The sequence below is a fragment of the Suncus etruscus genome, chromosome 3 (assembly GCF_024139225.1).
Source record: "Suncus etruscus isolate mSunEtr1 chromosome 3, mSunEtr1.pri.cur, whole genome shotgun sequence".
Taxonomy (NCBI): Eukaryota; Metazoa; Chordata; class Mammalia; order Eulipotyphla; family Soricidae; genus Suncus; species Suncus etruscus.
Window position 1 is genome coordinate 115225028 of NC_064850.1, and position 26058 is coordinate 115251085.

General features: G+C 38.1%; 1 protein-coding gene across 1 annotated transcript in view; it reads left to right on the top strand.

Annotated features, from left to right (window-relative positions):
* The window catches only part of TTC29 (tetratricopeptide repeat domain 29), a 215425-nt gene that overhangs the window by 54080 nt on the left and 135287 nt on the right, over positions 1-26058 (top strand). Inside the window, exon 5 of the mRNA XM_049770083.1 lies at positions 12137-12349. Within this exon, the coding sequence (XP_049626040.1) occupies positions 12137-12349 (213 nt within the window). The remainder of the gene's footprint in view (positions 1-12136; positions 12350-26058) is intronic.

Genomic DNA, 26058 nt, shown 5'->3' on the forward strand with positions numbered 1-26058 from the left:
ATCCCAGGTAGCATATCCCCTCCAAATTTACACCAAATGGAAACCCTAAAAAATAAATGAAATGGCATGAAAAGTATCATATGAGCATGTAGGTTCTCAGTGAATGTTTATTTCCTTTCATTTTGACTTAATTTGATTGTTTTCAGTTCATTAAAATTTTGTAATGCCCAAACTACTACCTGCTGGTTGTCCATTTAAGCAATGATGTTGAGGGGCAAAATCAGATCTTTGCTCAGTCACTCCATCTTCCATAAATTAATCAGGAATTGATATCCACTAGACATGCTCCATTCTGCACTTTATTCTTAGTTCACACAAATATGAGAATGTGGTTTATTTAAAATAAGAACTGCAGCATGACGTCCAGGACAGTGTCATTGGTCAGGTGCAATTATGAATTGACTCTAGTTTTCCTTGGACTTTTATTCTTGTCCACACTTTTTTACTTAGCATTTTTAGGATGAGGTTACAGCCATTAACGTCAAACAGTTTATTAGATTGAGGAAAATAGGGAGCTCTCTAAGTCGTCTAGGGCTTAGGGTGGTTGGTATTGATTTCCTATGGTTTGTACATTGTTTGGGTGTTGTGCACTTTTAAAAATTATTTTAGTAAAGTCCACTTAAGAACATTGAAGCACTAATATGCCTAATGCTTCATTCTTAAAAATTGCTGAACTTGGAGAGAGACCAGTAGTCTGAGGTTTATGATGACATAAAGCTGTCAAGTGTGTGCCCTACTTCCATCAGTGACCTTTATCAATTATCTAAAAATCACAGACAACATCAATCAGATTACTAGGAATTATCTAAGAAGTCCAGGTAGATCTGGAGTTGAGAAATGAATTACCCACCACTGCCAATATCAGTGAAAAGACCTTCAGTCTCCCACAATGTCTTCCTGAGATTTTTCTTTTCTTTTCTTTCTGGTTTTTGGGCCACACCTGGCGACCTCGGAGGGTTACTCATGGCTCTGTGCGAGCAGTGGCGCAAGTGGTAACCTAGGACGGATTTCTGTTCAATTCCCTGGTGCCCATATGGTCCCCCAAGCCAGGAGAAATTCCTGAGCATATAGCCAGGAGTAACCCCCTGAGTGTCACCGGGTGTGGCCCCTCCCCCCCCCAAAAAGAAATCACTCCCGGCAGACTCGAGGGACCATTTGGGGTGATGGTGATTAAACCCAGGTTGTGCATGCAAACATCCTACTAGCTGTGCTAATACTCCAGTCCCTTCCTGGGATTTTTTTGCATTGCCTGATTTGGTGATAGACTGTTGTTTAAAATAATAATGAAGGTCCTTAAGATGGAGCTGGATGGAGATGGAGGCCTTTGTCCTTAGGCCCCCGCCAAGTGGATCCATCCCCCATTAACCAGCGGGTCAGCAACTTCAGGTGGTTGGCGGGTAGAAAACTCATCCAGAGACAGGCATCAGGAAATATCAGTTTTATTTGCCCTAGCCATCACGTGTGTGGCCTATATCATAAACCTATTTAAGTATTTGCAGTTCTTAGCTTGCCCTGCGTCTTAACTTCTTTCATCCATGTCTCCTCCAACCTCCATGATGGCAAATTCCTCAATCCCTTGCCCTTCCGGTCAAAGGCCTTATCTAACCTTCCCAAGACCCTTCCCAGAAATGGAAGGGGTATTGCAGATAAGATCAAGTTGCACAGGGGCCACACGGGGCCACAAAAGACATGCTTTAACCCTTTTTTTGTTTGTTTGTTTTGCTTTTGTGTGTGTGTGTGGTTTTTGGGTCACACCCGGCAGTGCTCAGGGGAAACTCCTGGCTCCATGCTCAGAAATTGCTCCTGGCAGGCACTGGGGACCATATGGGAGCCGAATTTGAACTGATGACCTTCTGCATGAAAGGCAAACAAATGCCTTACCTCCATGCTATCTCTCCGGCCCCACACTTTTTTTTTTTTTTCACAATTTCCTATACTATTCACTTGAAATCCTTGATCAGAATGAAAAAGGTTGTCATTCTTCAAATAGCATCTTAAATTGATTCTCAATTCAGCTACTCAGGCATTGTGAGTAAGTTTGTTTCTGGTGTAGTGGGGATGCTTTGAAATGATATTATAAAATCTTTTCTCTTTCCCCCCCAGCATTCCATTTTACAATGATGTGCCAAGAGTTTGTAAGACAAAACCAATCTCCACTAACAAGATATTAGCCCTGGAAAATGATCATTTTTAACTGGGAAGTGTGCAAGACCTTTAACTACTTCAGCATCTCTTATTATGAACATACTTGAATGCCAAAACCTAAAGATAATATAACTGTTCACACAATCAAACTGAAATAGAGAAAAAGCAATGTCTTTTGTCTTTCTAAAAGAGCAGACACTGTTCTCTCTTTGCTACCATTCAGCATTGCTCCTTGTATTTTTATTTTTATGTCTGTGGTGCATAGAAGAGAAACCCACACCAAAGGTGTTCAGTAGCTCGAGATTAAGACAGAATAAAGCTTTATTGTTCCTCTAGGTTGTTGTTTTAAGCTCAAGTGGAGTATTTCCCTAAATTCTTTTAACAAATGTGCCCAATTTAGAAGGAAATCTACCAAAGACTTATTTCAGCTCTACTTGAAGAAATAGGCCTTCTGGACCTGTCAAATTATTTCCCTGCAATTGTTTCTGTAGCATTATTTTTACTGGCAAATGTACAAGTTGATAGAAAAGGTAATAATTAGAAGCCCTTGGAAATTGCTGATGCTTGGAGATGTCCCGTGCATCTGAGAGAAAGGCACGGGTGCAATTACCTGACAAGCCATCTTTGGACACAATTAACACCCTGCCTAATCAATGTCAGGGCTAGAGTGAGTGCGCCTTTATTTAAGGAATATTATTTTATTTGTACGTGCTCTGACCCTTCTTATTTAGCCAGCGTCAGGTCTGTGTGCTGTTTTCTTAAGTGGAGCAACTTCTTTTTGTTTTTTGTTTTTTTTTTTCCCTTTTTCATTTCCCTCCCCCTTCGAGTAATCAATGCACTGCTGAATGAGTTCATTTTAATGCACTCAATCACGCCTTTAATGTTCGTAGCTTACGGGCGCAAGCATCAGTAATGCAGGAATGTTATATGGCTTTAGTTTGGGCCATTTCATAAAATATTCATGGAATCAAAAATGTGCATCAAAATAGCGGCTGGGAGAATTACATTTATGTCCCTGCTTTTATGGCAGCTTCACATTTAAACCCATTTGTGTTAATATCTAGTCAATCTTCCTACTTTAAAAAAAAAAACTAAAATGGGCGAGATCATATACATTCTCCTTTGCTTAATATTTGTTCTAGACATCTGCTGTGAGACAACAAATATCTATAAACTTCGAGAGATGTGGTGCAGGGAAGAAGAATAAGCAACAATTTGGATCATTCCCAAATCCATGATGTTTCCTATTCTCTCTGTCGGTCTTCACATCCTCCAAGCCATCTTCCCATTTACCCCATTGCTGGGTTTTGTTTGTGTTTTTAAATAAGATGGATTTCTTATTTGTGTGGGTTTTAGGTAAAAGGAAACTCCATGATAGTGATGTTAAGAGTGCATTTTCTTATAGGCGGCAAACTCTAAATGCCTTCCAAGTTCTTTATTGGCTATGTAAATCGCATAGAATCACTTTACGAAACCAAAAGCCAGAGCTGTCTTCCCTCCAGGCCTTTTCTATATCTGTCCACAGTGTGTCTCTGAAGATACACTTTCTGATACCGCCTTATATTATTGCAATTAAAATGGTCACTGGTGCAAAGGGCGGCAACTGTCTCTAGTACCTGCAACAGCACATTTTGCCCCCATTTTTTCCTAGATTTACTGGAAATCTGAGGGGACTGGATTTTTGCTTGGCCTAGAGTTACCTAAACCTTTTCTAGGCAAATGATTTGAAAAGCAGCTGGTGATTTCCTACCATGGTCACTCCTATGACCTTCATTACCAGAGTAATAATATTTGCTAGTCAGGGCTGGAACAGTAGCAAAGCAGTTAGAGCACTTGCCTTGCATGGAGTAGACCCAGGTTCGATTTCTGGCATTCCATATAGTCCCCTGAGATCACCAGGAGTGATTCCTGAGTTTAGAGCTAAATGTGACCCTGAGCACTGCCTAGTGTGGCCCAAAATCTTAAAAAAAAAATTTGTTGGTAATTCCTGCTACCTTATGATAGATCATAAGTCTCTCCTAAAGACTGTAATGTCTGTGAATATTTCAGAGGCCTCTCTCCTCTGTCCTGTTTCCAGTTCTCTATTATTCTTGGTTTTGTCTTGGGGATTTACTTGCTGATGCTTTGAGATTACTCCTGGCTCTGCATCCAAGGTACTACTCTGACTATGCTCAGGGAACTATAGTATAGGATGCTGGGGGTTAAACCCAGGTTGACTAGCGCCCTACTTGCTGTACTATCTCTCCACTCTTTCACTTACTCTTTTTTTTTTTTTTTTGGATTTTGGGTCACACCTGGCAGCGCTCAGGGTTTACTCCTGGCTCCACGCTCAGAAATAGCTCCTGGCAGGCTCAGGGGACTATATGGGATGCCGGGATTTGAACCAATGACCTTCTGCATGAAAGGCAAAAGCCTTACCTACATGCTATCTCTCCAGCCCCCTTTCACTTACTTTTGAAAGCACTGGAATCATCGTCATTCTCTCTTCCATAGAAAATACTGTCAGTGCTGTGCCCTTCCAGAGGATAATAGTAGATTCTTGTTCTCCAAAGGATATAGTTAAAACCTGGAAAGTCTCTTCTGGTTCTGGTCTATTATTCAAGTTTATGTGGTGTAACAGAAGTGAGATGTGAACTATTGGAAGAAGTGGTAAAGCGCTGTGGTGGGCCAGATTTGAAAATCTGCTTTGTCTTTTAACTGTTTTAGATTATTAGTTATTTTAGATTATTATTATTAATTTAGTTAAAATGAGCTCCACGTGAACAATATTTTTGTCACGTTTCTCTCCTGTTTATCTGATGGGATACTTTTGCTTGAGTTCACACGCATTATGTCATCAGTATCTAGTCTCAAGATTGGTCTTCACTTGGGAAGAATATTGAAGCTCTTCTTTGTAGCAGGAAATGTAAAAATGGTAAAGACATAGATAGCACTGTTCATCATGTTTAGAGGGACATATTTGCATATTTAAATGCTGTCCTCTATCTTCATAGTGAAACATACATTCTGATTAGTTTTAAATCAAATATTACACTGTGTTAAATATATTCTTTCAGATTCTGGCCTGTCTTCACAAATTCTCCTGCAGTTTGTTGAGTTTTGGTCAAATTCTTACCCACTGTCTTACTCTCTAGTGTACCCCAAACAGTTTTGAGAATGACTGTCCTCATAGGAGAAGGTTGAAATCTCTTCTTCCCTAATAGGCCTCTGAGTTTTCTTTTGTTTGGTTGGTTTTGATTTTGGGCTTACCCAATGGTACTCAGGACTTACTCCTGGCTCTGCACTCAGAATCACTCTTGGTGGGATTGGGGATCCATATGGGATGCCAGGGGTTGAACCTGGGTTGGCCACATGCAAGGCAAATGCCCTCCCCACTGTACTATTACTCCAGTTCTACCTCTAACAACTTTGAGAGCTGATCTGAAGCCCCATGGCCTCTTCCTTGGCACAGTGGTTTAGTCAGAGGAAAGAAAGTTGCACATAGTAAAACATGACTCAGGTGACTAATTTTAGAGCACCTAATGAATTCTATTATCCTTACCATGTAACCCTGTATTTCAGTTCAAGGAAAAAAGTTAGTTGCCAGCTATATAGCTTTGACTTGTTCATCAAAGTCCTTCAGGAACATGGATCAGAAGCACATCTGAAGTGACTCATGGTGATTTTCTGTTAGAAGTTACCTGTGATCACGCGAGCAGAGTCAGAGTTATGAACTGGAAGGAACTAGAAGTTGCTTAACTTCAACACTCCTGGAAACAGACTTTTGGGCAGTGAGTCACTAACCATACCTGAATGTGCTGACTCTTGCACTGTGATCTGATGGGGGGGGTGGGCAATAGGGGTCCAATGATTCTCAAATTTAAGTCCTAAACATCATTTTTAAAACACTTGAGTCAATATTTGTGAACCTTAATTTTTGTTCGATTTTAAACAATCATATTTATTTCACCAGGGTTTCTTTTTGGGGGCGAAGGAGGGCTTAAATAACATGTCTCTGGGAAAACTTTCTCTTTGACTGGCTCTTGAAGATCTTCATGGAATACTATACTGCTCTGTTTGGCCCAAGCTTTTGGGAAGTGATTCCTTCCTCATGGAAGACTTCAAGTAGTACTTTTCAGGATAGCTGAATGTGGTCAATAACCCGGTGCCAAGAAGTCCAGTGATACTGGTCTCCAAAGATCAAGCAAAAATCAAATTGATTTTAAGATGACTTTCCATCATAGCTGACTTGACTGATGTTACAATGCCTCTACGTACTTCTGCTTTGAAAGCCTGATCAAGATGTCCAGAACCATCCATCTCGAGGGGTAACTCTTTCTCCTGCAGCTGTAAACTCACAGCCCCAACTACTTCCTCAATTTCCCACCTTCACACTCTCTTCTGTTAGTACTTTTAGCGTGGCCTCTCACTTCTGCCCTAGATTTGTTCCTGGACATGATTTCCAGTGTATATATGCACTTGACATCATTGTGCCTCATTATTTGTCTCTTAAGAATTTGGCTTGTGGGGCTGGAGAGATAGCATGGAGGTAAGGCATTTGTCTTGCATGCAGAAGGTCGGTGGTTTGAATCCTGGCAACCCATATGGTCCACTGAGCCTGCCAGGAGCGATTTCTGAGCATAGAGCCAGGAGTAACCCCTGAGTGCTGCCAGGTGTGACCCCCAAACAAACAAACAAACAAACAAAGAATTTGGGTTGTCCAGAGACGGCTTCATCTCTAGGAAGTTCTTGGAGAATTCTTAGCTAATCTATTATTTTATAAGTTGCCACTAGTTCCGCCTGGTTGCTGAGTATGACTCAAGATGCTCTATGGTTCTTCTTATTCTGATTACTCTGCCATTCTTTCCTGCATCTATCAGGTTTGCTATACCCACCTTTCCCCCATTCACATGGCCCCCAAAAGAAATATGTACCTGCACCTTATGAATAGATGGCTACTGTATGAGAAAAATAAAGAGCTCGAGTATACATCTTCCTACGGATGCAGAGCTATACTTTACAGGCAGAAATATAGTTAACAGAGGAAACATAACACACACATGTGTCAATGCTGCATTCAAGTTTTTTAAAAAAACGAGAGTCCTGGGTATTTGGAGAAAGGTGTTTCTGGTGAAAGGTGCTACCGGAGAGAAATGAAAAACTATGCCTGCTTTTTGTGGGAAGTGAGGAAAAAATTGTCAGTTAAGCATGAAGATAGATTAGAGCAGTGAACTTCAACCTTGAGTGGGTGTTTGAAATGAAATAAGGATGGTTCATTACTTTTTAAAATTGCCTTATCGTATGTTTCTTATCACTAAATAAACATATTTGGGTGTTGAAAACATTAGAAAATGCAATCATTAGAAATTTTAAAAAAGGCAAGCAGGGGGAAATACTCATTATCAAATACCCCAAAATTGACAAAACTTTGTAAATATTTTCTCAAGTGTTCTATTATATTCACTGATTATAAATAGCTGCCCACATTGTAAATTATTCTTCTCCAGTATCATATGTGCTTTTGTAACCTATCACTGTGCATAGATTTCCTATTAAAGTTTATAAACAGTTTTGACATTTTCCCTTTGGATTGTCTCTAACCCTGTACCCTCCTTCCACAGTACTTCTTTTTTTGAGGGGGGGGGGTTTGGGTCACACCCAGCAGCGCTCAGGGGTTACTCCTGGCTCTACACTCAGAAATCGCTCCTGACAAGCTCGGGGACCATATGGGATGTCGGGATTTGAACCACCGACTTTCTGCATGCAAGGCAAATGCCTTACCTCCATACTATCTCTCCAGCCCCCACAGTACTTCAAGACTGGCTGAATCTTTACCAAATGTTTGGACAGATTACTTGACTATCAGACACCATCCATCACTATTTTTATTGTTTTCCTGGTTATTGTTGTAGTAGTGGTATGTTTTTCTTTCTTTCTTTCTTTCTTTCTTTCTTTCTTTCTTTCTTTCTTTCTTTCTTTCTTTCTTTCTTTCTTTCTTTCTTTCTTTCTTTCTTTCTTTCTTTCTTTCTTTCTTTCTTTCTTTCTTTCTTTCTTTCTTTCTTCCTGGTTATTGTTGTAGTAGTGGTATGTTTTTCTTTCTTTCTTTCTTTCTTTCTTTCTCTCTTTCTTTCTTTCTTTCTTTCTTTCCTTTCTTTCTTTCTTTCTTTCTTTCTTTCTTTCTTTCTTTCTTTCTTTTCTTTCTTTCTTTCTTTTTCTTTCTTTCTTTCTTTCTTTCTTTCTTTCTTTCTTTCTTTCTTTCTTTCTTTTCTTTCTTTCTTTCTTTCTTTCTTTCTTTCTTTCTTTCTTTCTTTTCTTTCTTTCTTTCTTTCTTTCTTTCTTTCTTTCTTTCTTTCTTTCTTTCTTTCTTTCTTTCTTTCTTTCTTCTTTCTTTCTTTCTTTCTTTCTTTCTTTCTTTCTTTCTTTCTTTCTTTCTTTCTTTCTTTCTTTCTTTCTTTCTTTTTCTTTCTTTCTTTCTTGGGAATCATGACCCAGGGGTGTTTAGGTATTATTCCTGACTCTGTGCTCAAGGAAATTAGTCCTAGCAGTGCTCAGAGACAATTTTGGGTGCTGGGGCTTCAAACCAGACTCAATAGCATGCAAGGCCTTACCCACTGTACAACTCTCTGGCCCCTGCTGTTGTGTTTTTTTTTTAAGATTAATTTTATTACTATAGTTTACATTCCATGTTGACAGTAGTATTAATGTTGGTGACCTTAATGTACACAATTTCCACTCCTCACCAGCATCAAAGTGCTCAGGACCCTCCACCAGTAACCTGGTATCATTTCTTGTTCCCCTCCTCATTGTCCACATATTCCCCTCTTTGATATCCTGATTTATTATCCAAGCTCATGGTTTGCCATCATTTGATACTGTCTGTTCATTATCATGTTTTATTTCTCTCCATATCATCATATATCATCATATTGTCATAGAAATATTAGGTTATTCATTGTGCTTTCTGTGATCCTTTGTGAGTAGTATTCTTGCATGTCTATTTCTTGTGGAGTTTTCTTATGCATTCATTCTTTAGTATAGCTAAATAACTTCTGACAAATTCAGGGCAAAGTAGGGAGAAGTCACATGCATGCAACCATCATGACAGTGTCTGTATTAGGTTGTAGTAACTAACCCATGAAACCAATTTAAACACTGTATTGAGCCTAATATGACCTTCCAGAGGTTAATTTAGTTGGTGGTAATAATGTTGTTATAAAGACTCACTAGTTATTCTTGAAGGAAGAATCAACTATAATGGGGAAAAGTAAATTAACCTATATTCGATACTATATTTGACTTGGCCTGTTGAATTAAAAAATGCTATCTCTGTGCCATCTACTAATAGTAACTAGCAGCACCAATTCAGCAACAGATGTTGAATGTGTATTAATTCATTTCTCAGACTAACAATTTGGAATGGTTCACCATCACCCTATTTTTCAGAAAAACTAAACAGAAGGGGTAGTACAAGCTTAAACAGCAAAAATAATGAAGCCAGGAGAACCCAGACTACCTGTTGGAGCTGCACTCTCAGCAGCCTGGTAGAATGCCAAGATAGAAGTGATTTTCTCATTATTTCCAATTAGGTCATTTTATTACCATCAAAGAGCATTTCCATTTCAGGAAATTGTCAACATATAAGGCAATGTTCTCAAATAAAAATTATATCCACATCATAGAGTTACAAACTAATTTTCTAGAAATCTGCTTGTTCATCTTTCTCAGAATGAAATGACTCAAATATAATTCAGAGTATAGAATTTGGAGTAGTTATCTTTGAGGTTATTTTATAAGATATAATCCAGAAAGGTCATTAAATTATTGTGCAATTATTCAAAAGTCAACAAAATCTACCCAGACCTTGGAAAATTCTATGCAACTTTGAGAAGCAGTTTCAGAAGGCAGAATATTTGCATTTGAAGTATGGATTGTGGGTCCTTTCTCAGGACCCTTAATTTTATTGGAGAAAGAAGAATATCTGGCTCTTTGGAAACAGGTCAGATTAGTGGTTGAGAATGAGGTTTCTGGAATAACTAACCCACTAGATATGCAATTCTGGGGAAAATTCTCTCTCCCCCTCCCTTCCTAATCTCTGTTGATGTTTCCTCAACAGAGTTGCTCGTTATGGTTATAATCCTTGAGTTGAGGTCCTTGCTCACATTCTTTTATTTTATTAATTAATTGATTATTTGTTTTGTTTTGTTTTTTTGGGGTGCCACACCTGCTGATGCTCAGGACTGACTCTTGGCTCTTCCCTCAGAAATTACTTCAGGCACTACTCAGGGGATAAATGAGGTGCAGTGTCTCAAACTTGGGTCAGTCCTATGCAAGACTCTACCCCCCCTTGCATACAATTCTGGAGTGTTCATTCTTGTTCATTCTGGTTGTGTTCCTCACTGTGGTACTCACATATGGGCTTGCCAGTGGACTGCTCCTGAGTTTAGTGCTCACACATCCTTTTTATAGTTATGTGGTGCTCAGTTCATATGTGAGGGGATTAAGAATTAGACTCATGCTCTTAGTTTTGCAAGACAGATGATTAGTCCTGAGCCCTTTTCCAGTCTCCTTAGGCAAAATTCTTCAGCTCTTTTTCTCTCTGTCAAATGGAATTATAACAATCACAATTTCATATGAGTGTTTTGAAGATTAGTTAAGAAACACATATGAAGAGCAACTCTTTGCACTTACAAGTAAATATTAGTTAATATAATTGCTGTTGGAATTGTTCTTGTTCTTTAACACTAACTGAAAACCTAAATAACCATTTTCTCTTTCTATTAGTCAAAGTCCTTCTTCTGATGAATAGATGCTTCCACAAAGCAGACACAGAAATAATTCAACGAACATATTAAAAAGTGTTTATCATCACTTAATATCAAGGCGACACAAATCAAAATGACAATGAGAATGTCATATGTGAGAAAAACTGAGAGCAACTGATTTGGCGGGGATGGGGCAAAAAAATAAAAGGAACCTCATTCATTGATAGTGGGAATGTCATCTGTTCAAACTATGGAAACAATATAGAGATTTCTCATGTAACAATAATCAAGCTCCTGTAGGACCCATCTCTCACTTTATTGGCATCAATTCAAAAAACCACAAAACATTGACTTGAAAAGATATATGCACACCTTTGTTCATTAACACTTAATACAATAGGTAGGACAGGGGAGCAACCCAAATGTCCCAAACCAGATGAATGGATGCAGAAGTTGTAGTGAGTCCCAAGCACAAATCCAAGAGTAATTCATGATCATTTCTCAGCTCCATTCCCCATTTTATTGAAATCAAATTGTACAGATCCCCCAATTGAGTTGTACGAAAACATGAAAATAAAGTGAAGTACACAGCATCTAGGATGGAATTAAAGGGTATCGTGTAAGCAAAATAAGTCAGCAGGAAAAGGACAAATGCCAGGTCATCTAACTCATCTGTCATAGACAAACAAGTCAATGATACAGATCATATCAATGAATAACAAACCCTGGGCACTGAATTACAGAACCAAGAGTATCAGGCAGAATTGAGTGGGTTGAGGTGATAATGAAGGAACTGGAATTAACACAGACTTTGGTGGAGGGACTTCGAGAACATTGAAGGTGGTGCAGTGAGTTAATTACATGCACCCAAATCAAAACAATCAATCAGTAAGTTAGGGAAAGAAGAGGTGGGAGTGAAGTTTGGACCTGACGGGACATAAGTCCAAAGGTAGAAGATCATGGACACTTTGGCGGTGATAGCATACAGTAACAATATACATCAATACTATAAACTTCAACATTTAAAACTCTAATTTTGAAAATTAACAATGATCAAAACATACACGCAATCCAAGGGACCCCGTGGAGTTTCCCCTCTTTCCCAGCTTCAGTCCTCCAAGTCCCATAAATCTATGACTTAACTGCCCCGATTTCCCTATCCTCACTCCCGCACCTCCCCAGTTGGTAAAAGATGCAGGTGAAATTTCTGAAACTGTGGCTGATCTTTACGAATGACTTTTCTTCTCCAGGACAGCTTCATGATGCTACCGAGCACTACGAAGCCTTCCATCACCTGACCCAGGGACGGCTCTGGAAGGACGAGTCTGGTCGCCTGCTCTACTTGTTGGCCTGCGAGAGTCTCTTGAGGACCCTCCGCTTACTCGCTGACAAAATGCTGGAAAATAAAGACTACAAACAGGCCATCAAAGTCCTAATAAAAGCTTCTGAAATCGCCAAAGACGGTGGGTGGAATAGAGCCCTCTCATTGCTTCCTTTAATGGGCAGACACGGCTTCTCCCGGGAGGGAAGTAAAAGTCCTCGAGTGTTTGGCTGATTATTTCCTATGAAATGCAAAGACAAATGCCATCAATAGACTTTCAAATTTCCCTGTAAAACCGAGGGGCCTTAGTGCTGACAAATCCATTAGTTTCTCGAAAGCACTCTAAAATCACAGCCCGTTGGGAGCAAAAGTGTTATCAAAAAATGAGCATGCAAGGAGAAGGTAAGATGATGTGCCAAAGTTGCACTGTGGTGTGTGTGTGTGTGTGTGTGTGTGTGTGTGTGTGTGTGTGTGTGTGTGTAGCTTGTGTCTGCTGAAGGTCATATATTTTTGCTAGGCGGATATCCTTTTATTGTTTGCAAATTCCCTATTGTCAGATGCCAGGGAAGATACCATAAATATTTACTTAGGAGCGACAGGAAAATAGAACCTTAATTTATCTCTCACCTATCCAAGTGGAGCCTTTCGATCAGCAACACCAGCATCACTAGAAAACTCCTTGGCAAAGCACCACCTCGGCTTTGCACCCCCAGCCCTACCCCAGGCTTACTCCAAGACATGCAGGAATGCAGGTGAGCCAAGTCCTGCAGGGATGGCTCTGCATGCAGAGAACAGCAGAAGAGACTTTTTTATTTTGAGACTTAATATTCAATATAATTTTCATGTAAATATATGTCTTATATTAGTCAGCTTGCCCTCTGTGTGATGCAAGAATATTTTATCCATGTCCTTTGATTAGCATAGTAGCCTTTTGATGGATGTGAGGTGAACAACACAGCAGTTTCTTGTGGCCATATTTGACCAGATGGGTGCACGGAGTAACAGAAACCTTCATGGGAACAAGACTGATTTTGTGAGTCATTTAAATTCTCTAAAGCGTGAAAGTCAGTTTCTTTGTTTACAAGCTCTTTTCATATTATGAATTGAAATATCCATAGAAAATTAGCCCCATATAAAAAATAGAGAGGATGGAATGAGGTGTTTTTTGTTTTTTGGTATTTTGGCCACAGCTAACTGTGCTATACACCTGACTCTGTGCTCAGAAATTACTTCTGATTGGCTTAGGGGACCATATGGGATGCCTGGGATCAAACCCTGATCAGTTGCCTGCAAAGCAAATGCCCTCCCACTGTGCTATCAGTTTGGACCTCTGGAATGAGCTTTTGAGTGATTTTATAATCTTGTCCTGTGGGGGAAACATTGATCTCAAGCATCAGCTCTTCATTTCAGCAACTAGTCACAAGTGAAAATAAAGCTGATTTTCAGCCAGTGTCCATTCAGAAAAAGGAAAACCGGGAAGTCGTCTATCAAGAAAGGTTCCCAGGTTCACTTCCAATTGTCAAGGCCTGCCAAGAGCATCCTTCACTTTCCAAAGAATAATAGATAAGAGGAAAAGAGAAAACTTACTTCTTTGCTCTGTTTGGGCCAGAGAGTTTAAAGGAGCCCTGCTGACTAGTGGGCCAAGCTTGCCTCCCATGGCCTATTCTCAAACCAATCTATATCCCATTCTTAAAAAGAGCTGACAGCTGTTGACCCATTTATAGCACACCACAAGCTTTGTAACTCTACACCTACTGGAATATGTTCCAATTTTAATGATTCTTTGATTTTCAGTATTTTACTAAGTCACATAGCCATCAACAGAAACCCCCTGCTTACAAGCAATCCCTTTTTATTCCCCTTTTCCTGAGTCTCCTTTCTGTCTCTGGATTTACCTGAAGAGTTCGCAGAAATGGAATCAAACATTTTTTGTGTCTTCTTTTACAACTATCTTCATTCACTTTGCATGAAGTTTTCAAGGTTTATCCAGCTAGTCACGTGTATCCACTTTATTTTTTATGGTTGAATGAGATTCCTCTGTATGATTATATCTCAATTTCTATTTATTCATTCACTAAGTTATGTTGTTCACAGACTTTGTTGTGAAGACTACTACTCTGAATGTTTGTACAAGTTTAAAATTCTTTGTGTATATACTGATAAAAGGAACTGTTGGGTTTTTTTTATAGCTCCAACTTTAATATATTAAGGAGCTGACAAAGAATTTTCCCAAATGACTTCACTGTTTTACATTTCTATAGCCATGTATGAGGGTGTCATCAAACCACTTTCTCAATAGAACTTGTTACTGTCCATTTCTCTAATCATGGACATCTTAGTAGGCATCAAAATTTATCTAACATTGATTTAATTTGTACTTACCTGTTAGTGATTTCTACATCGATTTGTATTTGACTACTATAGATACTTGGTTATTGCAGTTATGTAGTAAGTTTTGAGTTTGAAAAATTAAAGTATTGGGTCAGAGAGATAGTACAGTGGGAAGACCTTTGCCTTACAAATAAACAACCTGGGTTTATTTCCCCACACCACATATGGTCTCCTGTGTACTGTCAGGAGAAATTCCAAAACAAAGAGCCCAACAGTAAGTCCTGTATACTAAAAGTCATCAAAAAGTAAAAAATTAATGTGTCTTTTAGCATTGTTCTTTTTCAAGATAACAGTCGCTTTATTATCTATTTTTATTTGTGCATGAATTTTAAAATTACTTTGTACACTTATGCAAAAAGAATTTTGGTACACTTTTGATCAAATTAAAAAATATAGTTTTCTTAAAATTAAATATTCAATCTGGATGTTGGCTATCTGTTCATTTGCTAATTGTGTTCATAAATTTTAATAGGTGCTTTTTTTTTTTGTTTGGGGGCCACACCCAGTGACACGCAGGGGCTACACACTCAGAAATTGCTCCTGGCTTGGAGGACCAGATGAGAATCCAGGGATCGAACCCTGGTCAGCCAGGTGCAAAGCAAATGCCCTACCATTGTGCTATCCCTCTGGCCCCTAATTTTAATAGTTTTTATGTTCACATTTTGCCATATTCTCATATTTATTCTTTAAAATTATTCTGAATTTAAGGTAGCATTATTCACAATAATCTTACTATTTATTATTTGAACCAGAAAATTACCTACCATGTCCACCACCACAAAATTTCCCTGAATCCTCTAATGCTTCTAGAAGTAGAGCTTTTCATTCATCTTCAGAGCATTCAATCTTATGTATAGAAATAAACTGAAAAAAAAAAAAAAAAGAAATAAACTGGAGAGCTGGAGCAATAGTACAGCATGCAAGTACAATGTGCTTACCTTGCACACAGCTACCCAGATTCAACCCCTAACATTCCATATTGTCCCCTAAGCACCACCAGGAGTAATTTCTGAGTGCAGAGCCAGGAATAAACCATGAGCACCTCCAAGTGTGGCTTAAAAAACACTAAAAAATAAAATAAAATTGGTTTTTATATTTTTCTGTTGTTTCTTGCTAAACTTGTTCACTTTGATGGTTTTTTTATGGCTCCTTAGGATTATTTGCTTATAAGATCATATAATCTGCAAATAAGTGTTTTGCTTATTTCCTTCTGATCTTGATGTTGAAGAATTACAGAATTCACTTAAAGTGACCTAAGGAGTAGATTGAACCAAAGGTTTTTTTTTTTTTAACATAACAGACATATATTACAACTACCCTTTTTGTTTCTGAAAATAAGAGATTTAAAAAAAATGCTTTCCTTGGTGATGAGTATGATGTAGCACACTTAAAGTATAAAACAATCTGCCAGTGTTGTTATAATCAATGCCTCAACAACAGTTACTGATTTGATAAGGAAAAAAAATGTGTTTTCTATACCACCATTAGAAACCTTCTCTGGAGTATGCCAAAGTTCAGAGAATTCTGTAGAAACCTACTGTTGTTAAGAACAATAGTTACCTGCTCCATGTGTCTCTCATTTTTCCACAATGCTTCTCTTTATTCAACCCAATAGTAAATGTTTTTGTCTTGCCATTTCTTTGGCTTAGCCTCTTTTAAAGACTCCAATATTACCTAACATTCATGTAAATCTGCAATGTTTCCCCTTATGAATCTTCATCATCAATTATTTTAGTACTTAGGATCAATCCAGAATCTCTGAGACTATAGAAATAAAAGTTTATCTACCTTATATTTTCTTTTTCTTGCCTATTTATAGTGATTGTTGAAACATCTGGCTCAGTTTTAGGTGGCTTTTGGATGAGGGTACGTCTTTGTCTTTTTCCTGATTTTAGGGCAGAAAATTTCAAGATTTTGACATTGATATATGATATTAATGGTAGGATTTTGTTTAGAAACACCAGCAGGGTGAGAAATTTCCCTTCTATCTCATGATTTTTAATTGTTTTTCTCATTAAAATAGATTAGATTTTTATCTATGCATTTTTCTTTACCTGTTGAGATGATTGTGTAGTTTGTTGCTTCTATTAGTATGGTGAATCACATTGATTAATTTGTACATGTTAAACCAAACTTGTATTCCCTGGTATAAACTCTGCTTGATTATGTTGCTGATTCTTTATACCACTGGCATTGCCTTCCTAATATTTTGTTGAAGAATTCATAATTGTTACTGATTTGTAGTCTTCCATTCTTGCTGTTTAGTGTTTTGATGTCAAAATGATACTAGCTTTATAGAGTTATTTTGAAAGAATTTTTTCTCATTTTTAGAAGAAGTTTTTAAGAATTTATATGAATTCTTCAAATATTTGATAAAATATTGGAGTCAAGTCATTAGGCCTGTACTTTTCTATATGAAAGTATTTTGAATGATAAATCAATTTCTTTATTTATTGTGGATCTATTTAGATTTCTCTTAATTTCTTTTTTGTCAATTTCAATTTGGTCTTACTAGTCATTTGTTAATTTTGCATAATAGATTGATTTTTACTGACATATAGTTATCCATAATATTTATTTGGATCCCTTGTTATTTATTTCTATAAAGTGTGTAGTGATTTTCTTCCCTTAGTTCTGGTTTTAGTCATGTAAAACTTCTCTATTTCTTTCCTTTGTTCAGTCTGAGGGTTTGCCCTTTTTATTTAATACCTTTTAAGTGAACTAATTTTGGGTTTTATTGATTTTTTCTGTTATTCTACTGTTCTCAATTTCATTTGTTTTTACTCTAGTCTTTTTAAAGTCTTTATTTTCCATTTGTGTTTTATTTAGCTAATAACTCTTTTTTGTAATTTTTTAAGTTAAAATGGTCATTATATTTTAAATAGGCATTTATAGTTAACCATCTTTAGTAACTTTTCTTTATCAGCTGGATCTTATTATTTGTGATCCAGTAATTGCATTTTTATTCTGTTTTCCATGATCTCAAGATGTTTTTCCTATTTATCCTCTGATTTATTCTTTGATCCACTGGTTATTTTGGAATATGTTTAATTGTGAGTTTCTCATTTTTATTATATATTTCACATTTTACTCTCTTGCTAATATTGTCTCTCCAGTGAACTATATTACTCAGAAAAATGCACTGAATATTGAAACTTGACTTACCCTCTGTACCCCCTTCTGCACATTCAGTTCACATCCAGTTCCCTTGCCATGTTTTCTTCTCTCCTCTAGAGTTCTTATAACATGCAACTTACCAAATAATTTGTTGTGCTTGTTATTCATTCTCTGTCTCTAGTCTCCTAAGAAAATGGAACTGGCTTGGTTACTTCCTATGTATTTCATACATTCTTGTATGGAATACAAGAGTGGGAACGTACATTTATTCCATGTATTCTTGATTATTATGTATTTCAAATTCTTAGCACCGTGCATGATACACAGTAGGTTATAAATACCTATTTCTTGAATAAAATAATGAATATATTAGCTTATAAGTGGACATTTTTAGTACATTTTAATGAAAGAAATTTCTTTTTGATTTTTGGGTCACACCCGGCGGTACTTGGGTTACTCCTAGCTCTGAGCTCAGAAATCTCCCTTGGCAGGCTCAGGGGACCATATGGGATGCTGGGAATCAAACCACTGTCTGTCCTGGGTTGGCAGCATGCAAGGCAAACACACTACCACTGTGCTACCTCTTCGGCCCCTTAATGAATTGTTTTGTGTTACTCACAAATAAATTGTCTGCACACATTGCCTTACCTATTCACAATGTATTCTTTCGATACTCTAGTAGATGTAGTCTAAGAATAGGAAATTTTGGTCTTGAAAATAGAATTATAGAATTTTTTTAAGGTAAGTGTCTGCTGATTTACAGAGCAGAGATAGCACCAATTTATCCCATCAAATAAATTATAATATAGATAGCATTTTATCCTCTAATTATTTTGGTCTATATTTCACTTACTTTGAAAAATTCTGAATTTACTTCCATTATTTTATTGTTTTTACTTTGTCTTAATGAATAAGCCCAGAAATTTGTCACATTTAAACTCTTGTTTTAAAGTACTTGTATTTGGCATGTGCCAGTTCTTTCTATTAACACCTCAAGATCATTCCATCACAGTACTTTTCTTCTTCCCCTCTTCTCCTGCTAAATAGCCTTTTACAGAATACTGGATTGGAAATGGGTGTTTTATATCAGTGCAAGCCATACTTTGACACAGTCACAGCAATTTATACAGCAAGTAAAAATCACGACTATCCTCCAAGATGCAACTGCCTTTCAAAACTACTTGTTAGCTGCCACCTTTCCTTCCTTATATTCATCTATCTCCTTTTCTTTCTTTCTCTCTCTCCCCTCTCTCCCCTCTCTCTCCCTCTTTCTCCTTCTCTCTCTCCCTCTCTCCCTCTCTTCCTCCTTCTCTCTCTCTCTTTCTCTCTCTCTCTCAACTCATATGCCTGTAGCAGAGAAAGAGTTGGGGCCTGATGAATTATAGGCATTCAAATGACCCAGACTGGATCACTGGAACCATCAACTCAGCTGAAGTGTGATCTTGAGGGTATAATTCTCTGTGATCGGTGAAATTGCTACACAAGAAAAAAAAAATGCTGTCAGCAGCATTTGCCATTCCATTTCCTCACAGTCATCCAATTGAACCAGCACGTCCAGAGGGCCAATGAGTGGTAGAGAGAGTGAATGCAGCTTGGAGAATTGCAGGCTTCTACTGAAATCCATCATCTTGGAACTGGAGTTCAGAATGCTGAGGCGACTTACTTCCCATAGATCCAAACGGGGGTTGTGTCTGTCCAAATTTTTGGACTCCATGGCATTGAAAGCCAGAAACTTCCTAAAGTACAGAACAGCAAAGCCCATTTTTTCTTATAAAAAAGAATCAGATTCCTATCAGTGTGTTACAGTTAGTAGTTCTATTGAGTGCATGTTTGTATGTGTATGTTGAGTGTGAATAAGTTATATATTCATCAGATGTACAAATTATGTCTTAATGAACCTCATATTCTAGACATTTTGCTTCATGGAGGAAGAGTTTGATCATTTCTGAGATAAAAGCACATTTAAAATTAGGAAGATTAGAATTCCTGTGAAAAGATGTTGAAAAGCATTACAAGTGATGAATAAAGAAAAGGATGCATGGACTTCCAAAGTACACATGGAAACCAAACTGTAGATTTTAAACACTAGATTTTCCATTGAACCAAAACAAAACAATGATTACCCAATTTATTTATTATCTGTCCTCTTAGAGAATAGCTGAATGCTAGTCTATTGGTAAGGGAGATATAAGACTGAGACATTTCATCAATGACTTCAGGGCTGTGACAATAAATATGCTGAATAACTGAAGTTATCCTAAACCTTGATTTAGTGTACTAGTATTTACAATGTTGGGGAATTTCAAGGGATTAGTTTCACACTCTTTTTTTTTCTTTTTTTTTTTTATAATTTTTTTTTTATTTAAACACCTTGATTACATACATGATTGTGTTTGGGTTTCAGTCATAAAAGGAACACCACCCATCACCAGTGCAACATTCCCATCACCCAAGTCCCAAATCTCCCTCCTCCCCACCCAACCCCCACCTGTACCCTAAACAGGCTCTACATTTCCCTCATACATTCTCAATTTTAGGACAGTTCAAAATGTAGTTATTTCTCTAACTAAACTCATCACTCTTTGTGGTGAGCTTCCTGAGGTGAGCTGGAACTTCCAGCTCTTTTCTCTTTTGTGTCTGAAAATTATTATTACCAGGGTGTCTTTCATTTTTCTTAAAACCCATAGATGAGTGAGACCATTCTGCGTTTTTCTCTCTCTCTCTGACTTATTTCACACAGCATAATAGATTCCATGTACATCCATGTATAGGAAAATTTCATGACTTCATCTCTCCTGACAGCTGCATAATATTCCATTGTGTATATGTACCACAGTTTCTTTAGCCATTCGTCTGTTGAAGGGCATCTTGGTTGTTTCCAGAGTCTTGCTATGGTAAATAGAGCTGCAATGAATATAGGTGTAAGGAAGGGGTTTTTGTACTGTATTTTTGTGTTCCTAGGGTATATTCCTAGGAGTGGTATAGCTGGATCGTATGGGAGCTCGATTTCCAGTTTTTGGAGGAATCTCCATATCGCTTTCCATAAAGGTTGAACTAGACAGCATTCCCACCAGCAGTGGATAAGAGTTCCTTTCTCTCCACATCCCCGCCAACACTGTTTATTCTCATTCTTTGTGATGTGTGCCATTCTCTGGGGTGTGAGGTGGTATCTCATCGTTGTTTTGATTTGCATCTCCCTGATGATTAGTGATGTGGAACATTTTTTCATGTGTCTTTTGGCCATGTGTATTTCTTCTTTGTCAAAGTGTCTGTTCATTTCTTCTCCCCATTTTTTGATGGGGTTAGATGTTTTTTTCTTGTAAAGTTCTGTCAGTGCCTTGTATATTTTGGAGATTAGCCCTTTATCTGATGGGTATTGGGTGAATAGTTTCTCCCACTCAGTGGGTGGCTCTTGTATCCTGGGCACTATTTCCTTTGAGGTGCAGAAGCTTTTCAGCTTAATATATTCCCATCTGTTAATCTCTGCTTTCACTTGCTTGGAGAGTGCAGTTTCCTCCTTGAAGATGCCTGTAATGTCCTGGAGTGTTTTGCCTATGTGCTGTTCTATATATCTTATGGTTTTGGGGCTGATATCGAGGTCTTTAATCCATTTGGATTTTACCTTTGTACATGATGTTAGCTGGGGGTCTAAGTTTAATTTTTTGCAAGTGGCTATCCAATTGTGCCAACACCACTTGTTGAAGAGGCTTTCCCTGCTCCATTTAGGATTTCCTGCTCCTTTATCAAAAATTAGATGGTTGTATCTCTGGGGAACATTTTCTGAGTATTCAAGCCTATTCCACTGATCTGAGGACCTATCCTTATTCCAATACCATGCTGTTTTGATAACTGTTGCTTTGTAGTACAGTTTAAAGTTGGGGAAAGTAATTCCTCCCATATTCTTTTTCCCAATGATTGCTTTAGCTATTCGAGGGTGTTTATTGTTCCAAATGAATTTCAAAAGTGTCTGATCCACTTCTTTGAAGAATGTCATGGGTATCTTTAGAGGGATGGCATTAAATCTGTATAATGCCTTGGGGAGTATTGACATTTTGATGATGTTAATCCTGCCAATCCATGAGCAGGGTATGCGTTTCCATTTCCGTGTGTCCTCTCTTATTTCTTGGAGCAGAGTTTTATAGTTTTCTTTGTATAGGTCCTTCACATATTTAGTCAAGTTGATTCCAAGATATTTGAGTTTGTGTGGCACTACTGTGAATGGGGTTGTTTTCTTAATGTCCATTTCATCCTTATTACTATTGGTATATAGAAAGGCCATTGATTTTTGTGTGTTAATTTTGTAGCCTGCCACCTTGCTATATGAGTCTATTGTTTCTAGAAGCTTTTTGATAGAGTCTTTAGGGTTTTCTAAGTAGAGTATCATGTCATCTGCAAACAGTGAGAGCTTGACTTCTTCCTTTCCTATCTGGATTCCCTTGATATCCTTTTCTTGCCTAATCGCTATAGCAAGTACTTCCAGTGCTATGTTGAATAGGAGTGGTGAGAGAGGACAGCCTTGTCTTGTGCCAGAATTTAGAGGGAAGGCTTTCAGTTTTTCTCCATTGAGGATAATATTTGCCACTGGCTTGTGGTAGATGGCCTTCACTATATTGAGAAAGGTTCCCTCCATTCCCATCTTGCTGAGAGTTTTGATCAAGAATGGGTGTTGGACCTTATCAAATGCTTTCTCTGCATCTATTGATATGATCATGTGGTTTTTATTTTTCTTATTATTGATGTTGTGTATTATGTTGATAGATTTACAGATGTTAAACCAGCCTTGCATTCCTGGGATGAAACCTACTTGATCGTAGTGGATGATCTTCTTAACGAGGCATTGAATCCTATTTGCCAGGATTTTGTTGAGGATCTTTGCATCTGCATTCATCAGTGATATTGGTCTGTAATTTTCTTTTTTGGTAGCGTCTCTGTCTGGTTTAGGTATCAAGGTGATGTTGGCTTCATAAAAGCTATTTGGAAGTGTTTCTGTTTGTTCAATTTCATGAAAGAGTCTTGCCAAGATTGGCAGTAGTTCCTCTTGGAAAGTTTGATAGAATTCATTAGTGAATCCATCTGGACCTGGGCTTTTGTTTTTCGGCAGACATTTGATTACTGTTTTAATTTCATCAATGGTGATGGGGGTGTTTAGATATGCTACATCCTCTTCCTTCAACCGTGGAAGATTATAAGAGTCCAAGAATTTGTCCATTTCTTCCAGGTTCTCATTTTTAGTGGCGTAGAGTTTTTCAAAGTAGTTTCTGATTACCCTTTGAATCTCTGTCATATCAGTAGTGATCTCTCCTTTTTCATTCCTGATAAGAGTTATCAAGTTTCTCTCTCTCTCTTTCTTAGTTAGGTTTGCCAGTGGTCTATCAATCTTATTTATTTTTTCAAAGAACCAACTTCTGCTTTCGTTGATCTTTCGGATTGTTTTTTGAGTTTCCACTTCGTTGATTTCTGCTCTCAGCTTTGTTATTTCCTTCTGTCTTCCTATTCTTGGGTCCTTTTGTTGAGCATTTTCTAGTTCTATTAGCTGTGTCATTAAGCTACTCAGGTAAGCTCCTTCTTCCTTCCTGATGTGTGCTTGCAAAGCTATAAATTTTCCTCTCAGTACTGCTTTTGCTGTGTCCCATAAGTTCTGAGAGTTTGTGTCTTGATTGTCATTTGTTTCCAGGAACCTTTTTATTTCCTCCTTGATTTCATCTCGGACCCACTGGTTATTAAGCATGAGGCTGTTTAACTTCCAGGTGTTAAAGTGTTTCTTCTGAGTCCCTTTGGAGTTCACAAATAATTTCAGAGCCTTGTGGTCAGCGAAGGTAGTCTGCAAAATTTCTATCCTCTTGATCTTATGGAGGTATGTTTTATGTGCCAGCATGTAGTCTATCCTGGAGAATGTCCCATGTACATTGGAGAAGAATGTGTATCCAGGTTTCTGGGGATGGAGTGTCCTATATATATCCACTAGGCCTCTTTCTTCCATTTCTCTCCTCAGGTCTAGTATATTCTTGTTGGGTTTCAGTCTGGTTGACCTGTCCAGTGTTGACAAAGCCGTGTTAAGGTCCCCCACAATTATTGTGTTGTTGTTGATATTATTTTTCAGATTTGTCAACAGTTGTATTAAATATTTTGCTGGCCCCTCATTCGGTGCATATATGTTTAGGAGAGTGAATTCTTCCTGCTCTACGTACCCCTTGATTAATATAAAATGTCCGTCTTTGTCCCTTACAACCTTCCTGAGTATAAAGTTTGCATTATCTGATATTAGTATGGCCACTCCAGCTTTTTTATGGGTGTTGTTTGCTTGGATAACTTTTCTCCAGCCTTTTATTTTGAGTCTATGTTTGTTCTGACTATTCAGGTGCGTTTCTTGTAGGCAGCAGAAGGTTGGATTGAGTTTTTTGATCCATTTAGCCACTCTGTGTCTCTTAACTGGTGCATTTAGTCCATTGACGTTGAGAGAAAGAATTGTCCTGGGATTTATCGCCATCTTTATTTCAAAATTTGGTGTGTCTTTTGGGTAGTCTTGTCTTAGATTAGGTCTTTCAGTTTTTCTCTTAAGACTGGTTTTGTGTCTGTGAAGTTTCTGAGCTGTTTTTTGTCTGTGAAACCATGTATTCTTCCATCAAACTGGAAAGTGAGTTTTGCTGGGTATAGTATTCTGGGTGAAGCATTCATTTCATTCAGTCTTGTCACAATATCCCACCACTGCTTTCTGGCATTGAGCGTTTCTGGTGACAGGTCTGCTGTAAATCTCAGGGAAGCTTGCTTGAACATGATTTCCCCTTTTGATCTTGCTGTTTTCAGAATTCTGTCTCTATCTGTGGGATTTGTCATTGTGACTAGGATGTGTCTTGGGGTGGTTTTTCTGGGGTCTCTTTTGGTTGGTACTCTTCGGGCATGCAGGATTTGATCACATATATTCTTTAGCTCTGGAAGTTTCTCTTTAATGATGTTCTTGACCATTGATTCTTCCTGGAAATTTTCTTCCTGGGTCTCTGGGACTCCAATGATTCTTAAGTTGTTTCTGTTGATCTTATCATAGACTTCTATTTTCGTGTGTTCCCATTCTTTGACTAATTTTTCCATTGTCTGCTCATTTGCTTTAAGTTTTTTGTCCAATCTCTCCTGCTGTATGGAATTGTTATGTATCTCATCTTCCACAGCACCAAGTCTATTCTCAGCTTCTGATACCCTGTCCCAGAGCTTATCCATTTTGTCATTCACTTCGTTTACTGACTTTTTCAGTCCTGTTAGTTGGCATGTTATTTCAGTTTGGAGTTTTGTCATTTCTGCCTTCATATTTTCTTGGTTCTTATTAGTGTTCTGTTCAACTCGATCCATGGTTTCTTGGAGTCTGTTGAGCACCTTCCATATTGCTAGTCTAAAGTCCTTATCTGAGAGGTTGATTAGTTGTTCAGTCATTATCTGGTCCTCAGAATTGTCATCTTCATTCTCTATGTCTGATGCTGGCCTGCGTTGTTTCCCCATTGTCACACTTGTATTGTGGGTTTTTCTACGTGTTGTGGTGGTATTCATTGTCTATATGATGTAGGCAGCACACTCCTCTGGCTCCTCCCTTTCTGGATGGGCTGACTTGCCTCTAAGGGAGGGGAGTCCTCCGTGGATGAAGCCTCACACTGGGTCAAATCTTAGGCCTGCGCATGCAACAGAGAAGACAGTCCAGAGAGAAATGTTTGCTTCTGTGATATAGCGCCGTTCTTAGTGTGATTTTTCCTTCTTGTTGCAATGGAGTTCTTTCCTTAGAAAGAGTGCACGGCCGCGTAGCGAAGTGGAGCTCTCTTTTTGCCCCACTCGCAAGAGTTTCACGCAAGAGGACAGTAGACAGACATAGACAGGTCACACTCACAGTCTTTCACAGTTGAGCCCCACTGGGCCAGTGTACTTTCGCGGATTTTCCCCGTCTGGTGTCACACACAGGGAGCCAGCTCTTGCAAAGCTTAGCCGGTTTTTATGCCAGTTTCACACTCTTTATGTGTATTAAGAGTCTCCACTTTTACCACCAAAGTTCCAGGGCCATCTCACCACCAAAAAGATTCATCTATTCATTCTACCCACTAGACCTATACTTTCCCTCTTGATAGACTCTAGACTTTTCACTTGATTATGGTTGTTTCCATGAAGGCCCACTATAGACATTACACATGTAGGTCAAATAATAGTATAGGATGTGCAATCATGTGTGATCCAGGTAAAGTACATCTACACACACTTGGGTTTTTTTCTTTCAGTACTCACGGATAGTTGAAATCCACTCAGATGAGCTTGTTAAAATAACTCCCCACTGTCCTAAAGAGTAAGGCTTCTGTTTGCTATAATACATTC